General features: G+C 44.0%; 1 protein-coding gene across 1 annotated transcript; it reads left to right on the plus strand.

Annotated features, from left to right (window-relative positions):
* The first annotated feature begins 341 nt into the window (after nt 1–341).
* On the plus strand, nt 342–18295 carry LOC106570349 (growth factor receptor-bound protein 10). Its single transcript, XM_014142556.3, has 13 exons — nt 342–487; nt 2488–2644; nt 10334–10449; nt 11539–11613; nt 11935–12072; nt 12236–12346; nt 12925–13023; nt 13273–13350; nt 13470–13586; nt 13715–13781; nt 14286–14373; nt 14512–14605; nt 14790–18295. Exons 1-13 carry the CDS (start codon nt 443–445, stop codon nt 14934–14936), a joined length of 1332 nt encoding a protein of 443 aa, XP_013998031.1. The 5' UTR covers nt 342–442; the 3' UTR covers nt 14937–18295.
* The last annotated feature ends 2107 nt before the right edge of the window (nt 18296–20402 follow it).

The following is a 20402-nucleotide window of genomic DNA, read 5'->3' on the forward strand; positions in this document are numbered from 1 at the left end:
TCATAGAGAGAGTAGCATTCAGGCATTATCCTGCCCAGCACAAGAGGAAGGACTCTCTCAATCTCTCTCACCTTCTCTCTTTCTCTCCCCCCCACTCTCTCCTTCTCTCTCTCTCTCTCTCTCTCTCTCTCTCTCTCTCTCTCTCTCTCTCGCCTTTTCTCTCTTTCTCTCCCCCCTCACTCTCTCCTCTCTCTGGCCTTTTCTCTCTTTCTCTCTCCCTCTCCTTCTCTCTTTCTCCCTCTCTCCCTGTCTCATTCCCTCACCCATATTCCTTGTTCTATTTCTATGTCCCCTCCCTCTCTCCTTCTCCCTCTGCCTCTCTCCTGTTCTATTTACCTCTGTCCCTCCCTCTCTTCCGCTCCTTCCCCTCCCTCCCCTCTCCCTCCCTTTCTCTCTCCTCTCTTCCTCTCTCTGTCTCAGCAGAGTAAGGCTCAGTGTGAAAATGCCATCGTGCTCTCCTGACTGTTGCCTCTTTCAGGCTGTAGAGGTAAGCATATGTGTGGGTAGTGGGTAGGGTTTGTTGTGTGTGTGTCTGTGTGTATAGCTTTAGCAGTGATGACATTCCATATTTATAAACGTTCTCAAACTACTATGAGAGGCAAGAATATTTTTCTTTTGTTTCTGGTGTCTCCTTTCTAGTGTGTACCCTTTGTGTTCTCGCTACGGGGCCAGAGGAGACAGAGACAGCTGTGGCGTCATTTTTGATTTCCTGTGATTCTCAGTGTTCTACTATGGAGTTGTTTCTAGTGTCGTGTGATTCTCTGTGTTCTACTGTGGAGTTGTTTCTAGTGTCGTGTGATTCTATGTTCTACTGTGGAGTTGTTTCTAGTGTCGTGTGATTCTATGTTCTACTGTGGAGTTGTTTCTAGTGTCGTGTGATTCTCAGTGTTCTACTATGGAGTTGTTTCTAGTGTCGTGTGATTCTGTGTTCTACTGTGGAGTTGTTTCTAGTGTCGTGTGTTTCTGTGTTCTACTGTGGAGTTGTTTCTAGTGTCGTGTGATTCTGTGTTCTACTATGGAGTTGTTTCTAGTGTCGTGTGTTTCTGTGTTCTACTGTGGAGTTGTTTCTAGTGTCGTGTGATTCTGTGTTCTACTATGGAGTTGTTTCTAGTGTCGTGTGTTTCTGTGTTCTACTGTGGAGTTGTTTCTAGTGTTGTGTGATTCTCTACAATGTGTTTTGATGGGTTTGGGGATAAAACGTTGAATGATTGAAATAACATTTTCTGCAAACATACAGAACACCCTCTCTCTCACACGCACACACATGCACACACACACACACACTTCCCTGCTGGGAGAAAGAAGATCGATATATGTGTATGTGTGTAAATTAATAAATGTCTAAGTGAGTGTGATTTTGAAGCGTGAATATTTGTGTGTACATCATTAAGTGCATGTGTATTTTTAAGTGTGAGTATTGTATATGTTAGGTGAATGTATGTATATTGTCAGTATGTTTAGTGCGTATATCTCAGAGGTGTGTATGTATGGTGTGTACACTATATCTCAGGTATATTGGTAAATGTGTATGTTCAGGAGCGTATGTGTTAAAGGTTGAATCGTGGTTTTTAGATGAGAAACGTACAGTCACGGTCAGTGTTCGAGGATATCCTCATTTACAGAACAGAAAGCTGTACCACAGGAGCCTGATTCAACCATCTGGATACAACGTAGAATGTATAGAAAGTGTGTGTGTGTGTGTGTGTGTGTGTGTGTGTGTGTGTGTGTGTGTGTGTGTGTGTGTGTGTGTGTGTGTGTGTGTGTGTGTGTGTGTGTGTGTGTGTGTGTGTGTGTGTGTGTGTGTGTGTGTGTGTGTGTGTGTGTGTCAGTAACAGAAATAGTCCTACTGTGTCTCTGTTTCCCCAACCCAGACTAAGTCCTGGACCTAAAAGCTCAGTGGAGAATCTCAATTGATCAGGAATAGGCTTGATCTGTGTCCAGGAAACCAGCCCTGTTTTATTAACATTTCAACTCACTCAAAATGGCTGTTATTTAGTCTGGATTATTATGTCATGGTAATAAGACATAGGGCAGACAGTCATGCTTATTACAAGTCTAACAATGTGTTATAACAGCATCATAATGCTGTATAGCTGCAGTGTTACAGTTTGTGTTCAGAAGGAACGGTAAGGCTTAACGGGCCCTTAACTGGTTAAACGGCCCTTAATGTTTCAACTACTCTTTACAGTGGCCTGTTTGTAATGACTGTACATGTATTTTGTTACCCTTTATTCTAATAAAGGTGAACAGTGATGATGGGGCAGGGACTGTGCCTTTTATAATGATCATATTCATGTTTTTATATTAATTTAATATCATCTCTCTCTCTCTCTCTCTCTGTCTGTCTGTCTGTCTGTCTGTCTGTCTGTCTGTCTGTCTGTCTGTCTGTCTGTCTGTCTGTCTGTCTGTCTGTCTGTCTGTCTGTCTGTCTGTCTGTCTGTCTGTCTGTCTGTCTGTCTGTCTGTCTGTCTGTCTGTCTGTATCCAGATCATCAAGGTGTACAGTGAAGATGGCGCAGGGAAGGTGGTGGAGGTGCCAGCTGATATGAGGGCCAGAGACGTGTGTCAGTTCCTGGTCTATAAGAGCCACTGTCTAGACGACAACAGCTGGAGCCTAGTGGAACATCACCCACTACTGGGCCTCGGTGTGTGTGTGTGTTTGTGCATCAAGTGTGTTAAGGTTGGGGAAGCATATAGATCCTAGCTACCTAAAAACTTCAATAACATAAAATCCACACTTCTGTTTTACCTTTTATGACCTTTAGGTGAGTTTCTTCCCTCTTATTCGCTATCCTGTTTTCCTATTTCCTATTTGTACTGACTGTTACTGGGATAGAAGACTGGTTTATACTTGGTAGAGCATCGTAATTTCTGGAAAAACTGTATTGGAAAGATAGAATGTGAGAAGAGAACAGTGAAAGGGAGGGATGGAGAAAGTAGAGAGAGGGAGAGGGGGAAGGGTGCTGAGGTGGGTGTCAGTATCAGGCCAACGCAGCAAACAGCCAATCACAGAGCTCCGTTGGTCGAGCCCCCAGACAGCTCAGCTCTCTCCCTCTACTTAAACAGGACATTTCCCTGCCAGACACCAGGACAGAGTGGCGCAGATATACAGACACCTTGAGCTCCTTGTTAGCCAGCACTGAAGCAAGGTATGGGCTTAATCCGTTTTGAGAATAGATACAGTAAGTTTTATCACTGTCTGTCTGTCTGTCTGTCTGTCTGTCTGTCTGTCTGTCTGTCTGTCTGTCTGTCTGTCTGTCTGTCTGTCTGTCTGTCTGTCTGTCTGTCTGTCTGTCTGTCTGTCTGTGACTATGTATCTCCAAATCAGCTGGAGTCCCATCATGTTATCTCTACCTCAAGATCAAGAGAGAGGGAAAGGAGAACACAAAATATATACACTGCTCCAAAAAATAAAGGGAACACTTAAACAACACAATGTAACTCCAAGTCAATCACACTTCTGTGAAATCAAACTGTCCACTTAGGAAGCAACACTGATTGACAATAAATTTCACATGCTGTTGTGCAAATGGAATAGACAACAGGTGGAAATTATAGGCAATTAGCAAGACACCCCCAATAAAGGATTGGTTCTGCAGGTGGTGACCACAGACCACTTCTCAGTTCCTATGCTTCCTGGCTGATGTTTTGGTCACTTTTGAATGCTGGCGGTGCTTTCACTCTAGTGGTAGCATGAGACGGAGTCTACAACCCACACAAGTGGCTCAGGTAGTGCAGCTCATCCAGGATGGCACATCAATGCGAGCTGTGGCAAGAAGGTTTGCTGTGTCTGTCAGCGTAGTGTCCAGAGCATGGAGGCGCTACCAGGAGACAGGCCAGTACATCAGGAGACGTGGAGGAGGCCGTAGGAGGGCAACAACCCAGCAGCAGGACCGCTACCTCCGCCTTTGTGCAAGGAGGAGCAGGAGGAGCACTTCCAGAGCCCTGCAAAATTACCTCCAGCAGACCACAAATGTGCATGTGTCTGCTCAAATGGTCAGAAACAGACTCCATGAGGGTGGTATGAGGGCCCGACGTCCACAGGTGGGGGTTGTGCTTACAGCCCATCACTGTGCAGGACGTTTGGCATTTGCCAGAGAACACCAAGATTGGCAAATTCGCCACTGGCGCCCTGTGCTCTTCATAGATTAAAGCAGGTTCACACTGAGCACATGTGACAGACGTGACAGAGTCTGGAGACGCCGTGGAGAACGTTCTGCTGCCTGCAACATCCTCCAGCATGACCGGTTTGGCGGTGGGTCAGTCATGGTGTGGGGTGGCATTTCTTTGGGGGGGCTGGAGTGTGTCAGCAGTTCCTGCAAGAGGAAGGCATTGATGCTATGGACTGGCCTGCCCGTTCCCCAGACCTGAATCCAATTGAGCACATCTGGGACATCGTGTCTCGCTCCAGCCACCAACGCCACGTTGCACCACTGACTGTCCAGGAGTTGGCGGATGCTTTAGTCCAGGTCTGGGAGGAGATCCCTCAGGAGACCATCCACCACCTCATCAGGAGCATGCCCAGGCGTTGTAGGGAGGTCATACAGGCACGTGGAGGCCACACACACTACTGAGCCTCATTTTGACTTGTTTTAAGGACATTACATCAAAGTTGGATCAGCCTGTAGTGTGGTTTTCCACTTTAATTTTGAGTGTGACTCCAAATCCAGACCTCCATGGGTTGATAAATTGGATTTCCATTGATTATTTTTGTGTGATTTTGTTGTCAGCACATTCAAAGATGTAAAGAAAAAAGTATTTAATAAGATTATTTCTTTCATTCAGATCTAGGATGTGTTAGTTTAGTGTTCCCTTTATTTTTTTGAGCAGTGTATAAAAATGCAGAAGAATCCCATAGGATTCCAATAGGACTGGTTCCAAAATCTGATCAGATTTTTCTACTAGGGGTCTAACAGAAATCATGAAAGCGGGGTTGACTTGCCTATAATAATTCACATATAAACAAACAAGAAAAAAACATTTCTCATCTGCTATGACAATACAATGACTCAAAAACAACATACAAATGACTACAACTTACCAAGTTAGCTACACTACATAACCAAAAGTATGTGGACACCTGCTCGTTGAACATCTCATTCCAAAATCATGGGCATTAATATGGAGTTGTTCCCCCCTTTGCAGCTATAACAGCCTCCACTCTTCTGAGAAGGCTTTCCACTAGATGTTGGAACATTGCTGGGGGGACTTGTTTCCATTCAGCCATAAGAGCGTTAGTGATGTTGGTCACTGATGTTGGGCGATTAGGCCTGGCTCGCAGTCGAAGTTCCAATTCATCCCAAAGGTGTTCGATGGCATTAAGGTCAGGGCTCTGTGCAGTTCTTCCACACCGACCTCAACAAACCATTTCTGTATGGACCTCACTTTGTGCACGTGAGCATTGTCATGCTGAAACAGGAAAGGGCATTCCTCAAACTGTTGCCACGAAGTTGGAAGCACAGAATCGTCTATAATGTCACTGTATGCTGTAGCATTAAGATTTCCCTTCAGCGGAACTAAGGGGCCTAGCCTGAACCATGAAAAACAGCCCCAGACTAAACTTTACAGTTAGCACTATGCATTGGGGCAAGTATCGTTCTACTGGCATTTGCCAAACACAGATTAGTCCGTCGGACTGCCATATGGTGAAGTGTGATTCATCACTCCAGAGAATGGGTTTCCACTGCTCCAGAGTCCAATGGCGGCGAGCTTTACACTACTGCAGCTGACGCTTGGCATTGTGCATGATGATCTTAGGCTTGTATGCGGCTGCTCGGCCATGGAAACCCTTTTCATGAAGCTCTCAACAAACAGTTCTTGTGCTGACGTTGCTTCCAGAGGCAGTTTGGAACTCGGTAGTGATTGTTGCAACCGAGGACAGATGAACGGCGGCCCCGTTCTTTGAGCCTGTGTGGCCCACCACTTCACGGCTGAGCCGTTGTTGCTCCTAGACGTTTCCACTTCACAATAACATCACTTACAGTTGACCGGGGCAGCTCTAGCAGGGCCGAAATGTTACAAAATTACTTGTTGGAAAGGTTGCATCCTATTATTTGGGGCTCCCGAATCCACTAATTTGAAGGGGTGTCCAAATACTTGTGTATATATAGTGTAGCTAGTCAGCGATTGGCAAAATGTGGCTAACAGTAGTTTCTTAGCTTGCATAAAAATGAGTGCATAAAATGTTGTACAATGATGAAAATATGTGTTAAACATTGACAACTTTGTCAGGAAACATAAGGGAAATTACTGTACTCACAGTTCTTCCATTCACGGACAGTGAAGGATAAAACAGTTAATAATAATGTTAGAAAACCAGAGATTCTCCGCACAGCCACCGGTGGCGAGCTCAACTTGGGAGTTAGGCTAGGGCTAGGGTATTTTTTCTGAATTTCCGCCTGACTGACGTGCCCAAAGTAAACTGCCTGTTACTCAGGCCCAGAAGCCAGGATATGCATATAATTGGTACCATTGGGTAGAAAACACTTTGAAGTTTGTAGAAATGTTAAAATAATGTATGAGACTATAACACAATAGATATGATAGAAAATCCAAAGAAAAACCAACCAGAATTTATTTTTTGTTGAGAGCCCATGCTCTTCCAATGGAACGTATAGGGTCATATCCAAGTCCAGTTCCCAGATTGCAATTTATATGGCTTCCACTAGATGTCAACAGTCTTTGTTCAAGGTTTCAGGCTTGTTTCTTTCCAAACGAAGAAGAATTTTGAGTTTTAGTACTGGGAGTCAGAGTTGGAAATCAGTCTGTGTGCTTGCGACGAAGAGGCACCTGCTAATTTTGCTTTCCTATTGAACATACTTCTTTCCGTATTAAATATTATAGTTTAATTACATTTTAGGGTACCTGAAGATTAAATAGAAACTTATTTTGACTTGTTTTAACAAAGTTTAGCGGTAACTTTTTAGATTCCTTTCTCTGTATGTTGAACGAGTGGATTACTCAAATCGATGGCGCCAACTAAACTGACTTTTTTGGGATATAAAAAATGATTTTATCTAACAAAACAACCATACATGTTGTAACTGGGACCCTTTGGATTGCAAATCCGAGGAAGATTTTCAAAAAGTAAGTGAATATTTAATCGCTGTTTGTAAAGCCTATTGTAAATCGGACAATGCAGTTAGATTAACAAGAATTTAAGCTTTTAACCGATATAAGATACTGGTATGTACCTAAATGTTTAATATCCATAATTTTTATGATTATTTATTTGAATTGCGGCCCTCCAATTTCACCAGAAGTTGTCGACAGGTGTCCCGCTAGTGGACGCCAAGCCTTAAGAAGGTCTAATTAACACTGCAAGCTCATGCTAGTTGTGACGTCATCAATCACTCTTAAAGGGACATGCTTTCTCACAGGTGAATTAAACAGAAATGAATATAGAAATGTTGTTTCCAATCAACGAAAATGTGGTAGTTAATGTTGTGGTATTATGCTGGAACTAAGGACAACAAATTATAATTTAATGGGTTCAATTAAGAAAAAAAGTCATAATATGATTCTGATTGGGCTAACAAAATCCTACAAGAGTTATCAAAAACCTATAGAATAAATGTACTTTTAATCTGTCTGCATATTTCAAGACATGGCATATGAGGGTGCAGTGAGATACCTGATGGGCTGGATGATACTCTTCTCATCAAGCAGCAGGAAAAACATACTTAAAAACTGTAAATCAACCAATCCTCCATCCTCCACAATGGAAAGGTCAAATGCTTTACTATCTAAATGTTGAAAGTGCATGGGCGATGGAGAGAAACAAAATGGTGCAGTTTGAGGCCATGTGGCGGAGAGTGATATGGGCGCTGGAGATGGGTTATGTGAGCAGGTGGGTCTGGGCAAGGGGAATGTTGTGGATGTTGGTGAGTGTTTGTATGTACATGTTTTGTACTGTTAAAAAAAAAATGAATAAAAATAAAAAGTAAAAAACCACTAGAGGTTCCAATGGGATTACTTTTGATTTCACATAGAAAAAGAAGTAGTCCAATACAATTCTGATAGAGTTGATACAAAATCCTATAGGATTGCGACAATCATATAGGGTCAAGAATCCTATAGAACAGCAAGAGTCTTATAGCATCCAAGATGATTACTTTTTATTTCCAATAGGAAAACAGTAGTCCAGTAGGATTCAAACAGTAGAGGTGACACAAAATCCTATAGGATTGTGAGAATTATATAGGATTCTATTGAAAAAAAATCACTCGTCCTATAAATCACTAGTCCTATAGGATGTTTTTACTAGGGTAGTGTAGTTTTGTTTCTTCCCTCTTATTCTCTATACAGTAGTTTCCACCAACCTATTTCTACTGACTGTTACTGGGATAGATGACTGTTTTATACTTGGTAGATTGTCGTTTCTGGAAAAACTGTATGGGAGAAGGAATGTGAGAAGAGAACAGTGAAAGGGAGGGTGGAGAAAGTAGAGAGAGGGAGAGGGGGAAGGGTGCTGAGGCGGGGTGTCAGTATCAGGCCAATGCAGCAAATGGCCAATCGCAGAACTCCGTTGGTCGAGCCCCCAGACAGCTCAGCCAATCAGATCTCTCCCTCTACTTCAACAGGAAATTCCCCTGCCAGGACAGAGAGGCGCAGACACACACACACACACACACAGACACCTTGAGCTTTGTGTTAGCCAGCACTGAGGCATGGTATGGGCTCAATCCTTTTTTTGAAATAGAAACTGAGTTTGAGCACTGTGTGTATGAGTGTGTGTGTGTGTATGCGTGTGTGCGTGTGACTAAGGGTCTCCAATCAGCTGGAGTCCCGTCATGTGACCTCTACCTCAAGATCAAGAGACAGGGAAAGGAGAACATACAAATAGAGAAAGTAAAAATGGTCTAACAGACTCTCAACTTCAGTTCTTTATACAAACTATAATTATTTATGACTCGCCTTTGACACGGGGGAGGAGTTACGGAGGGAGAAAGTGAGAGGTAGAGAGATGGAGGAACAGAATAGGGAGGGAGGGAGGGAGGGAGGGAGGGAGGGAGGGAGGGAGGGAGGGAGGGAGGGAGGGAGGGAGGGAGGGAGGGAGGGAGGGAGGGAGGGATAGATGGATAGATGGATAGATGGAGGGAGAGTAAAAGGAGGGAGAGGACAAGGAAACTGGTCTCAACTTCTCTGTGCAATCAAGTTAAACACATAACCAAATCTTACTGCAATGCCAAGTCCTGTGCCCAGATCTTCAAGTTGTACAGTGGAGATGGAGCAGGGAAGGTGGTGGAGGTGCCGGCTGATATGAGGGCCAGTGTGTGTATGTATGTGTGTACGTGCGTGTGCATGCATGCCTGTATCTGGTGTGTGCCTGTGCATGGAGTGTGTTAAGATTGGGGAAGCATACAGATCATAGTTACCTAAAAGCTTCAATCACATACAATCCACACTTTTTAAAGGATTTTTTAAAATCCTGTAGGAGAAAAAACTATAGGAGTCCAATAGGACTGGTTACAAAATCTGACCCAAAAGGATTTTTTGACTAGGGTAGTGTAGTTTTGTTTCTTCCCTCTTATTCTCTATATTGTTTCCACTAAGCGTTCCTATTTCTACTGACTGTTACTGCGATAGAAGACTGTTTTATACTTGGTAGATCATTGTCGTTTCTGGAAAAACTGTATGGGAGAGATGGAATGTGAGAAGAGAACAGTGAAAGGGAGGGATGGAGAAAGTAGAGAGAGGGAGAGGGAGAAGTGTGCTAAGGCGGGGTGTCAGTATCAGGCCAATGCAGCAAATGGCCAATCGCAGAGCTATGTTGGTCGAGCCCCCTGAAAGCTCAGCCAATCAGCTCTTCTACTTCAACAGGAAAATCTCCTGCCAGGACTGTTTTTTTGACAGGGAGGAGGGGTTATGGAGGGAAGAAGTGAGAGGTAGAGAGTTGTAGAAAAAGGAGGGCGGGAGGGAGAGTAACAGGAGAGGGAGAGGACAGGGAAACTGGGCTCGGCTTCTCTATGCAATCAAGTTAAATACATGACATCATTCTACTGCAATGCCAAGTCCTGCTGTCCTTTCTCTCTCCATCTCTGTTTCTCTTTCTTTCTTTCTCTCTCTCTCTCTCTCTCTCTCTCTCTCTCTCTCTCTCTCTCTCTCTCTCTCTCTCTCTCTTTCCCCTTTAGTCTTATAGCATCCCTACCATGGGCTTCCCTGATCTCTTTTCCAGGGTACCCTCCCTGAAATACTGGAAACAAAGTATGATAACTAACTGTAGCAATGCAAATAAATGGGCTAATGTCTGATCTCTCTATCTCTCCCTCCCTCTCTCTCTCTCTCTCTCTCTATTCTCCCTCTTCCTCCCCCTCTCCCCCTCCTCTCTGCAGAGCGTTGTCTGGAGGACCATGAGTTGGTGGTTCAGGTTCAAGCCTCTATGACCAGTGACAGTAAATTCCTATTCAGGAAGAACTATGACAAGTATGAGTTCTTCAGGAATCCCTTGGTGAGTCCTCTGCACACTCCGTCGCACACACACACTGTTGCGCATGATGCACACAAACACACACACACACACACACACACTGCCCGAGGTGATTCAGTAAGAGGGAGTGACCTCACCTCAGTGCTGTGGTAATGACTACAGTAAAACTACCATGTCAATCACACTAAGAGGTGTGTTTGTGCGTGTGTGCCTGCGTGCGCTCACCAAGGGATTACGTCAGGGGGTGAGATCATACTGCATCTACTCTGGATCACTCTCTCGCTGTCCTCTCACTGTCCTCTCACTGTCCTCTCGCTGTCCTCTCACTGTCCTCTCGCTGTCCTCTCTCTCTCTCTCTCTCTCTCTCTCTCTATCCCTCTCTCTCTCCCCTATCCTCTCTCTCCATCTCTCTCTCTCTCCCCCCTATCCTCTCTTTCAATCTCTATCTCTCTCCCCTATCCTCTCTTTCCATCTCTATCTCTCTCCCCTATCCTCTCTTTCCATCTCTATCTCTCTCCCCTATCCTCTCTTTCCATCTCTATCTCTCTCCCCTATCCTCTCTCTCTATCCCTCTCTCTCTCCCCTATCCTCTCTCGCCATCTCTCTCTCTCTTCCCCCTATCCTCTCTTTCCATCTCTATCTCTCTCCCCTATCCTCTCTTTCCATCTCTATCTCTCTCCCCTATCCTCTCTTTCCATCTCTATCTCTCTCCCCTATCCTCTCTTTCCATCTCTATCTCTCTCCCCTATCCTCTCTCCCCTATCCTCTCTATCCATCTCTATCTCTCCCCCCTATCCTCTCTCCATCTCTCTCTCTCTCCCCTATCCTCTCTTTCCATCTCTATCTCTCCCCTATCCTTTCTCCATCTCTCTCTCTCTCCCCTATCCTCTCTTTCCATCTCTATCTCTCCCCTATCCTTTCTCCATCTCTCTCTCTCTCCCCTATCCTCTCTTTCCATCTCTATCTCTCTCCCCTATCCTCTCTCCTTCTATCCTCTCTCTCGACTACTATTAGTGGTTCACTAATGTGATACTGAAGTCCCTGAAGTATTTTGCTCTCTTCTCTCATTCTGTTTTTCTCTCTCCTTTTACATTCTCTCTCTCTCTTCAGAACTTCTTCCCGGAGCAGATGGTGGCGTGGTGTCAGGAATCTAACGGCTCCATCCCCCACTCACAGCTCTTACAGGTGGAGTACTCTTACACCACACACACACGCACATGCACACGCACGCACACACACACACAAACACGCACTCGCAGACACACACAGACACACTCGCACACCTCTATCCCCACCTCAGCATACACATATACACAAGCACACAGTCCTTACTCACTCCTCTGTGTGTGTGTGTGTGTGTGTGTGTGTGTGTGTGTGTGTGTGTGTGTGTGTGTGTGTGTGTGTGTGTGTGTGTGTGTGTGTGTGTGTGTGTGTGTGTGTGTGTGTGTGTGTATGTGTGTGTGTGTGTGTGTGTGTGTGTGTGTGTGTGTGTGTGTGTGTGTACAGAACTTCCTAAACTCCAGCAGCTGTCCGGAGGTGCAGGGGTTCCTCTATCTGAAGGCATCAGGGAGGAAGTCCTGGAAGAGACTCTCCATGTTCCTCAGACGCTCTGGACTCTACTACTCCACTAAAGGATCCTCCAAGGTAGGAAGAAGATCAGGGATATTTTCTCTAGGTAGTGCCCTTGTTGTTTGGACACAAAGTCTTATGGCAGCACTATACTAAAGGAAGGACTGTTTAAACCTTCTCTTTCTCCCTCTCGCTCTCTCTCCCTCTCTCTCCCCTTCCTCCCTCCTCTACTCTCTAGGAGCCGAGACACCTCCAGTTGTTGTCAGACCTGGAGGACAGTAGTGTGTTCACAGTGACAACAGGGAGGAAGCTGCACAATGCCCCCACAGACTACAAGTTCTGTATCAAGGTGAGGGACACACACACACATAACACTGCCTCCAGACAGACAGACAGACAGACAGACAGACAGGCAGGCAGGCAGGCAGGCAGGCAGACAGACAGACAGACAGACAGACAGACAGACAGACAGACAGACAGACAGACAGACAGACAGACAGACAGACAGACAGACAGACAGACAGACAGACAGACAGACAGACAGACAGACAGACAGACAGACAGACAGACAGACAGACAGACAGACAGACATTACTGTACTTCCTCTGCAGGGGTTTTCACTGGAGGTAACCTGGATATACTGGATCAGCCTAGTGTGATAAACTGGGACAGGGTCTGCTAGGACACACTGAGCCTGACACACACACACACACACACACACACACACACACACACACACACACACATACACACACACACTGTACACTAGTGCAGGATTTCTTATTTGATGTGAGTATTCAAGAAAATCAAGCTAAATCTTGTTACAGATTTACGAAATACTAATTGAAGTCTTGTCTAATTGAACATCTGATTGTTTGATTAACAGTCCAGTAAGGCTCTGTGATTGGCTGATTATTTGATTGACAGCCCAGTAAGGTGAGGAGTGAGTGCAAGGAGCTGAGGATGCTGTGTGCCGAAGATGAACAGAGCAGAACCTGCTGGATGACTGCCTTCAGACTCTTAAAGGTACAGTATATACACACATGCATGAACACACACGTGGCAGGTAACCTAGTGGTTAGGAGCGTTGGGCCAGTAACCGAAACGTTGCTGGTTCAAATCCCCAAGCTGACTAGAAGGAAAATATGTTGATGTGCCCTTGAGCAAGACACTTAACCCAAATTGCATCTCTAAGTGGCTCTGGATAAGCACATCTGCTAAATGACTCAAATGTAACTGATATTTTTCTATTATGTTTTTGTTCTGTGTTTACAGTATGGAATTTTACTGGATCAGAACTACAAGAGTCCCCAGCAAAGGAAGTTTCCGGTCTCACATTTCACTACTCCTGTGGTAAGACTCCTGTGTTTATTCCCAACTCTATGACAACTGGTTAGCATTATCCTGATGTATCCTACCTTGTAAAGCGTGGTAGCGTGGCTCAGACAAGTTCTCTATCCTCATCTCTGTAGCGGAGTGTGTCTGAGAACTCTCTGGTGGCCATGGACTTCTCTGGCAGGACGGGACGCGTCATAGAGAACCCTCTGGAAGCAGTGAGCGCCGCTGTGGAGGAGGGACAGAAATGGAGGGTGAGGAGGGGAGGAAGGGGATGGGATGGAAGATTTGGGAGACTTAGAGTCTGTGGAAAAAGGTGTAATTCTGTCATTTTAAATCTAAAATGTTTTGTTATCTTCTTTGTTATCTTCCCTGCCGTCAGAAACGGGGTCAGCGTATGAAGGCTCTTGGCAGCCCCAGCCCCCTCCAGCCCTCTTCTCTCAGCTCAGGTACCCTACACATTACACTATCTAGGTAGTAACACTGTAATAATTACACTAGTAACAACAGAGTAACTTCGTAAATGCTTAGTAATTTAGTTTATTGTTACACAATAGCGGAGGTGCATAAAAATGCCGGCCCCCATGCGCCACAAGTGTATCATTTGCTAAGTTCGCCGTATTGTACATTGCTCTCTGTTACTCTTTTTTTTGTATCGTCATTAGAACAGTATACATGATCCCAATTTAAGCTCCAAGACGCTGCCAATGTATACTCAAAAGTACATTGTGCTGATTTATTGGGGCAATATAGATAGTGCTAAATCACTGCGTCATATCTGAATCCCGACATCTTTATGAACCTTTGCCATTGGAAAAAGGAGCAGTTCCTATTCCACTCCTTATCCGTATGCATCTCTGCCTGTCTAAAACTGGACATGAGTTGTGTTTAGACATTTATACCTAAAAAATGCCTTCTACTTTACCTTTACCTCATCTTGCTATGTCTTTCAGTGATCCACAGAACACAGCTATGGTTCCATGGTCGCATCAGGAGAGAAGAGTCCCACAAGATGATCATGCAACAAGGACAAGTAGACGGGTAAGACTTAGAAGCTGTATTATCCATCCATCCTTCTGTCCGTCGTACATCCATCTGTCCATCCATCTGTCCATCCATCCACCCTAGTACACACATAAGTGACACTGTTTTGGATGTGTGTCCGTGTGTGTTTTTCAGGTTGTTCCTGCTGAGAGACTGTCAGAGTAACCCCAAGGCGTTTGTCCTAACCCTGTGCCACCACCAGAAGATCCGACACTTCCAGATCCTACCGGTCACTTATTTATTCTTTCAACTCATCTACTTTTCTTTCTCATTTCTACGTCAAATCTGTACCTCTTCTTTCTTGCTCATCCATTTTGGCCCGGTCTCAAGTTGTCCTCACATCCTATCTCCTCCCCTCCTTCTCAACTGTGTTGTATGTGTATAATAGCTAACTTGTCTCCTCTCTCTCACAGTGTGAGGAGGAAGGTCAGATGTCCTTCAGTCTGGACGACGGCTCCACCAAGTTCACAGACCTGATCCACCTGGTGGAGTTCTACCAGCTCAACAGAGGGGTGCTGCCCTGCAAACTCAAACACCCCTGCACTGCTGTGGCCTTGTGACCCTTCACCCTGACCTCTGACCCCTGAACCATGATCTCTGGCCCCTGGTCTCACTACACCACCCTCTGCAGTTAAATTCTCTACCCCTCGTTCACTCGTTCGTCATGGATTTAAAAGGAAGGAAGGAAGGAAGGAAGGAAGGAAGGAAGGAAGGAAGGAAGGAAGGAAGGAAGGAAGGAAGGAAGGAAGGAAGGAAGGAAGGAAGGAAGGAAGGAAGGAAGGAAGGAAGGAAGGAAGGAAGGAAGGAAGGAAGGAAGGAAGCTGATGGCATATGCTTAGTTACACCAATCCAAAGCTTTTAAAAATGAGCAGGTCCACACTTAGGAGAAAGGGGTGGGGTATTCAAACCTTGCCACACACAAGAACGGACAGACAAACAGACGTGGTGAACTATAGTGTTCTATGGATATTTATGGATCCAACCAAGCCCGTTTCCTTCTCCTTCATCCACCTCAGATAGACAGACAGACAGACAGACAGACAGACAGACAGACAGACAGACAGACAGACAGACAGACAGACAGACAGACAGACAGACAGACAGACAGACAGACAGACAGGGGGCTGGGCTCCCCTCACTTCCTTAATGATCATCAGGGATCGACATGGATCAAATCGATCACAACAATCGACGATGTCTCAAATCAATATGTGCAGTACAGTCTTTATAAGCTGATCACCTGACGCTTCATGCTACCTGGGGAGCTGATGTTGCCTGGGAGGCATCCTACTCTTCCTCTGCTATACTTACTGAACCAACCATCTAACTAACTCACCCAGACTTTATACAGGGCCCTAGGAGGAGAAAAAGAAAACTCCAAAAAGAAAACTCCTTTCAAACAAACATCTTGGCTGTTTGTTTGAAAGGGCAGATGAATGTTTGAGTTAGGGACTTCCCTGTCAGAACTGATGACATTGTATTACTGTTGTAGAACTATTTGCACTTCTGAACAGACAGCCGACAGTTCTCTTCCTAGCTGGATGAAGCTGAATGCTCCTTCTCAACCTCCTCTTCCTTCTTTTTTTCTTCTCCTCTTGTCCTTCTCTTTCTACTCCTACTCCTCTTTTCTGCGTGAAAAATCCCAGCCTACTGATTGGATTAGCGTTGCGTTGGACAGGACTGAGAGGCATGGCTGAGCGTGCCGTTGCCATGCTATTGGGAAAGGTGACCCCTAGGCGGCTCCGCTCCAGAAATCCTCTCCAACCTTTTCATTCCTACTCCGTTCGGCTCCATCTGATCCCATCAGAACATTTAGAAAACCATTACAATTTCCTGGAATCAGACGGAAAGTTCAGAGTGTTGATAACGGGACAGAGGGAAGAGGAGGAGAAGTCTCACATAGGTCCCCGGAAAACCTGCCCCCTGCACTGTCACTTGAGACTGTCAATAGTTAAAACTGGAGTCTTTCAGGCTATGTTCCAATGTCCACACTAATATTGCACTTAGAACGTATGTCCAAGACATTGTTACACTCTTAGTAGTGTGCAAGTACTGTATGTGGGTATTGGAACAGAACCTCATCACAGCCAGACTGTATTTTATTAATGTCAATCAGTGTTCTCCAAGTCAGTTGTACGCTTCTCACTGCACAGTCAGCATGATGTTGTGTTTAAATACTATTTGAAATCATTTCAAATATACTATATGTGCTTGATTGGGCTTGCCTTGCTTAATAGACCAATAGAACTGTCTCAAAACTGCAAACCCTGCCCCATCTGGCTAGAGCAAACACCCAAAGCATTTGAAAGATTTCAAATAGTACTTTTAACACAGGTCAGACCAATAGGTGTGAGAGGGCATTCATTCTCAGAACACAGGAAACCATTTTAAACCACCCCCAACATGTATTGTATTTATCTTGATTAAAATAATGACTTGAAATGTAGGATTGGTGGGCAGTGCAGCAGCCACAGTCTCCTCACCTTAAAGTGGGCATTGTGAGCTGTGTGTGTGTATGAAATCATGCTATTATAATTCACATAATCCATTTCAGATAGATGTTCCAAACCCTGGAAACAAGGGTCCAGTAAGAAGGTTTCTGTGAGTATTGGGACCCGTCCTGTCCCGTTCTGTCTTATCCTGTCCAGTCCCATCCCGGCCCAGACCGTCCAGTCCTGTCCTTCTCAGTTGCCCTAGCGTGAGACAGCAGAGATGTTGGCCTAGCAAAAAATCATCAAGGAAGAATGGGAGAAAATCCCCAAATCCAGATCTGCATAGCTGATGTAGACATACTCAAGACCACTCAAAGCTGTAATCTCTGCCAATGGTGCTTCTACAAGTATTCACACCCTTGAGTCAATATTTTATGTAAATCAGATAATTCTGTATTTCATTTTAAATTATCAACAAATTATAAAAACATGTTTTCACTTTGTAATTATGGGGTATTGTGTGTAGATGGGTGAGAAAAATTATATATTTAATCCATTTTGAATTCAGGCTGTAATACAACAATATGTAGAAATAATCAAGGGGTGTGAATACTTTCTGAAGGCACTGTATACAGTAGGTCTCTCGCTCTCTTGCTTTCTGAATCTTAATCACTGTGTTATAATGCAATCCTTCACAGAAGGCCAATCATATGTGTATAATATAAAGACAGTATTGAATATCTATTAGACAGAATGTGAAACTATGGACAAGATGTAGATCTAACACTGTATCTAGGTAACAGGGCACTATGGGTGCTTTCCAAATGGCATGCTATTTCCTATATAGTGCACAATAAAGGGAATAGGGTGCCATTTGGGACACTACCTATGTATTGGGCTTTATGCATTTGCTCATCACTCTCAAATTAAGATTAAGATTTATTTGGTCCTTTTTTCATTATTTGATTTATTGTGTATATTGACTCAATTGTATATTTTTCTTATTTTCATCACAAAATTACCTTTTATATATACAAATAATAATATACCAGAACATTTACAGTATTAAATTAAGCTATCAAACGTTTGGCATGCATTGAATTCTAGTATGTATAAGCTGACTGGCTCAGAGAATGTTGAAACTATCTACGGACATTAGATGTTGTCAAAGTCAGCAATGGACCTTTAAAGGCAATTTCCCAACGTTCACAGAGATCGCATTCACGGTAAATGCTGTGGATGTTGGCACAAGGTGAATTACCTTTAAAAGTAAAGTGCAGGCCTTTGATTGAATCCCGGCCATTCAGCCTTCTTTACACTCAATGGTGAGAACATATTGCTTACACTTACCTATCCAGTTTTTCTGATCTATGTCTGCGACAGAAAAGGGCATAAGAAATTGTCAAGGGCTAGGGATTAGACACTGAAACAGAACCAGCTAGGTATGTCTCTCTCATAGGATTTATCAAATAAAAAATGAAAACATTTCAGGGTTGTCCCAGAATTTCTGCCAGTGTGGCGCCAGTATGGAAAACACTAGCAGAACGTGTTTCAACATAAAACGCTAATATTTTGTGTTCCAATTGGATATGTTCAGGTAGTATCTCCTGGTTACACTTTGTTATAACATGTTTTTTAAATGTTTTCTCACTAGCGAAGAAAACCCATCTGCACCACTCAAACCCATGGGCAGGGATTCAAACAAAACAGCCGACATTGCACTGCACTTGACTTAATTAATATTTTAGCCGACATCCGCTGCATTTACCCCAAATGCAACTCCGCAAACGTCATTGAAATGACCTTTAAAAGTAAAGTGCAGTGTGATGTCAGCAGTGCATTGTGGTTTGTTTGAACCCCGGAACATGTCTTTTAACAGAATCAATCACATTGTATCTCCTGTTCAGGTATTTTTATACAAATAAGGGGCTGATATATTCTCTGTTCATTGGAAATTAGAATAAAAGGTGACATTGCTATGATGGATGATCTGGTAATCAATATAGCATACTGTAATAATCTGGTGGCTCTAGTGCGGGTGTGATCACTGAGAAGGTGCTATCTATCCATTCTCTCTGTGTCTGGCTGTGTGTTGAGGTGTGTCACTATTTATAGCCTGTCAGAGAGAGGTGGAGTAATCTGGGCGGTTCAGGAGCACTGTTTATCCCATGGGATGACAGAGTGACTCTGATGCTAACACACACACCCATACACACGCACACACACCAAGACTGGTTTAATCTGTCTCACACTGCTCTCTGTGCTTCAGTCACTTCAGCAGGGGCCTCTATCCTAAAAGCCACTTATGCTTACCACATACTGTTTACTCAGTAAATGTAGCCAATGTGGGAATTGAACCTGCAACCTTAGTGTTGCCAGCTCCATGTCAAATGTCATCCATGTTGTCTTTTTCAAATGTTCAACAGTTGTTTTGTAGGAAGTTCTTATGTGCTCTAGCTAACCCATCTGGAGTGTAGTATGACTTTTAAATCATTAAAATCCAGACAGAAAATATTTACACAAGAAGCAACCTAATATCACACAGTGATTAGTAACTGTTAGTAACTGTTGTTGATTTGTATTTCTGTGTGTTTGTCTGTGTGTGGGGGTTTCAGTGCTGGGACCTGTTCATGTGTCTGAAATACACAATTTACCATCGAGGCAGGTTACAGTGACTGTGCTAGAGGGATCTGGACCATGATAATAGTGCCTAGAGTCTAGTCGTTTAAGGCTTATAGTGAACTACTTGTGACCAGAGCCAAAAGGGCCCCCTAACATAACTCACTACTTTTGACCAGAGCCAAAATACCTCCCTAATATAACTCACTACTTTTGACCAGAGCCAAAATGGCCCCCTAACATAATGCACTACTTTTAACCACAGCCCATCCATCCAAAATGCCACCCTATTCCCCATACTTTTGAACAATGCCTTATCTGCCCTATTGCATGTTAGGAATCCACTAGTAACGTGCAGCTGTGCAAGTCATCAATTTGATTTAAAACTGCATTCAAATACTGTAGTTTTCAAAGCATCCTCTTGTGAAAAAGGTAAGGTGTCCATGCAATGCGTTAAGGATAACACAGGCAAGCAGTAATACAAAATACAGAAATGCTGACAAGACAAACAAAACACTGAACAAAAATCTAGTTTCCAGTTGTAATAAAATATCTAACATTTACCAGGAAAGTCAAGACAAGTTGTATAAGAACTAATTATTTAACAAAAACTCAAACCTGTCTTAATTTCAATAGGGATATTGCCTGGGGTGACACCGGCCCCTACTGGTGTAATGGCCATATGACGGGACTGACTGGAATCAGACAAGCGTTTTGGTTCCTGGTTAAAGTTGGCTGTTAAATACATTGATTGCACTTCCCTATTTAGCACTTTCCTGTTTGCTATTTCAATCCTCTCAACCCTTCCGTTTGCAAACTAAACAGTCACTGAAACTCAAGTACACTGGGTGATCAAACAAGCACACACACACACACACACACACACACACACACACACACACACACACACACACACACACACACACACACACACACACACACACACACACACACACACACACACACACAGTCTCC

The sequence above is a fragment of the Salmo salar genome, chromosome 14 (genome assembly GCF_965601325.2).
Source record: "Salmo salar chromosome 14, fSalSal1, whole genome shotgun sequence".
NCBI classification, from domain to species: Eukaryota; Metazoa; Chordata; class Actinopteri; order Salmoniformes; family Salmonidae; genus Salmo; species Salmo salar.

What these genes read in the sequence shown, in the direction of transcription:
- LOC106570349 (XM_014142556.3), top strand. Translation starts at nt 443, where the DNA reads ATGCCATCGTGCTCTCCTGACTGTTGCCTCTTTCAGGCTGTAGAG. An exon ending in AGTTCTTCAGGAATCCCTTG is followed by an intron (nt 10,450 to 11,538) that starts GTGAGTCCTCTG and finishes CTCTCTCTTCAG; the next exon opens with AACTTCTTCCCGGAGCAGAT. An exon ending in GACACTTCCAGATCCTACCG is followed by an intron (nt 14,606 to 14,789) that starts GTCACTTATTTA and finishes TCTCTCTCACAG; the next exon opens with TGTGAGGAGGAAGGTCAGAT.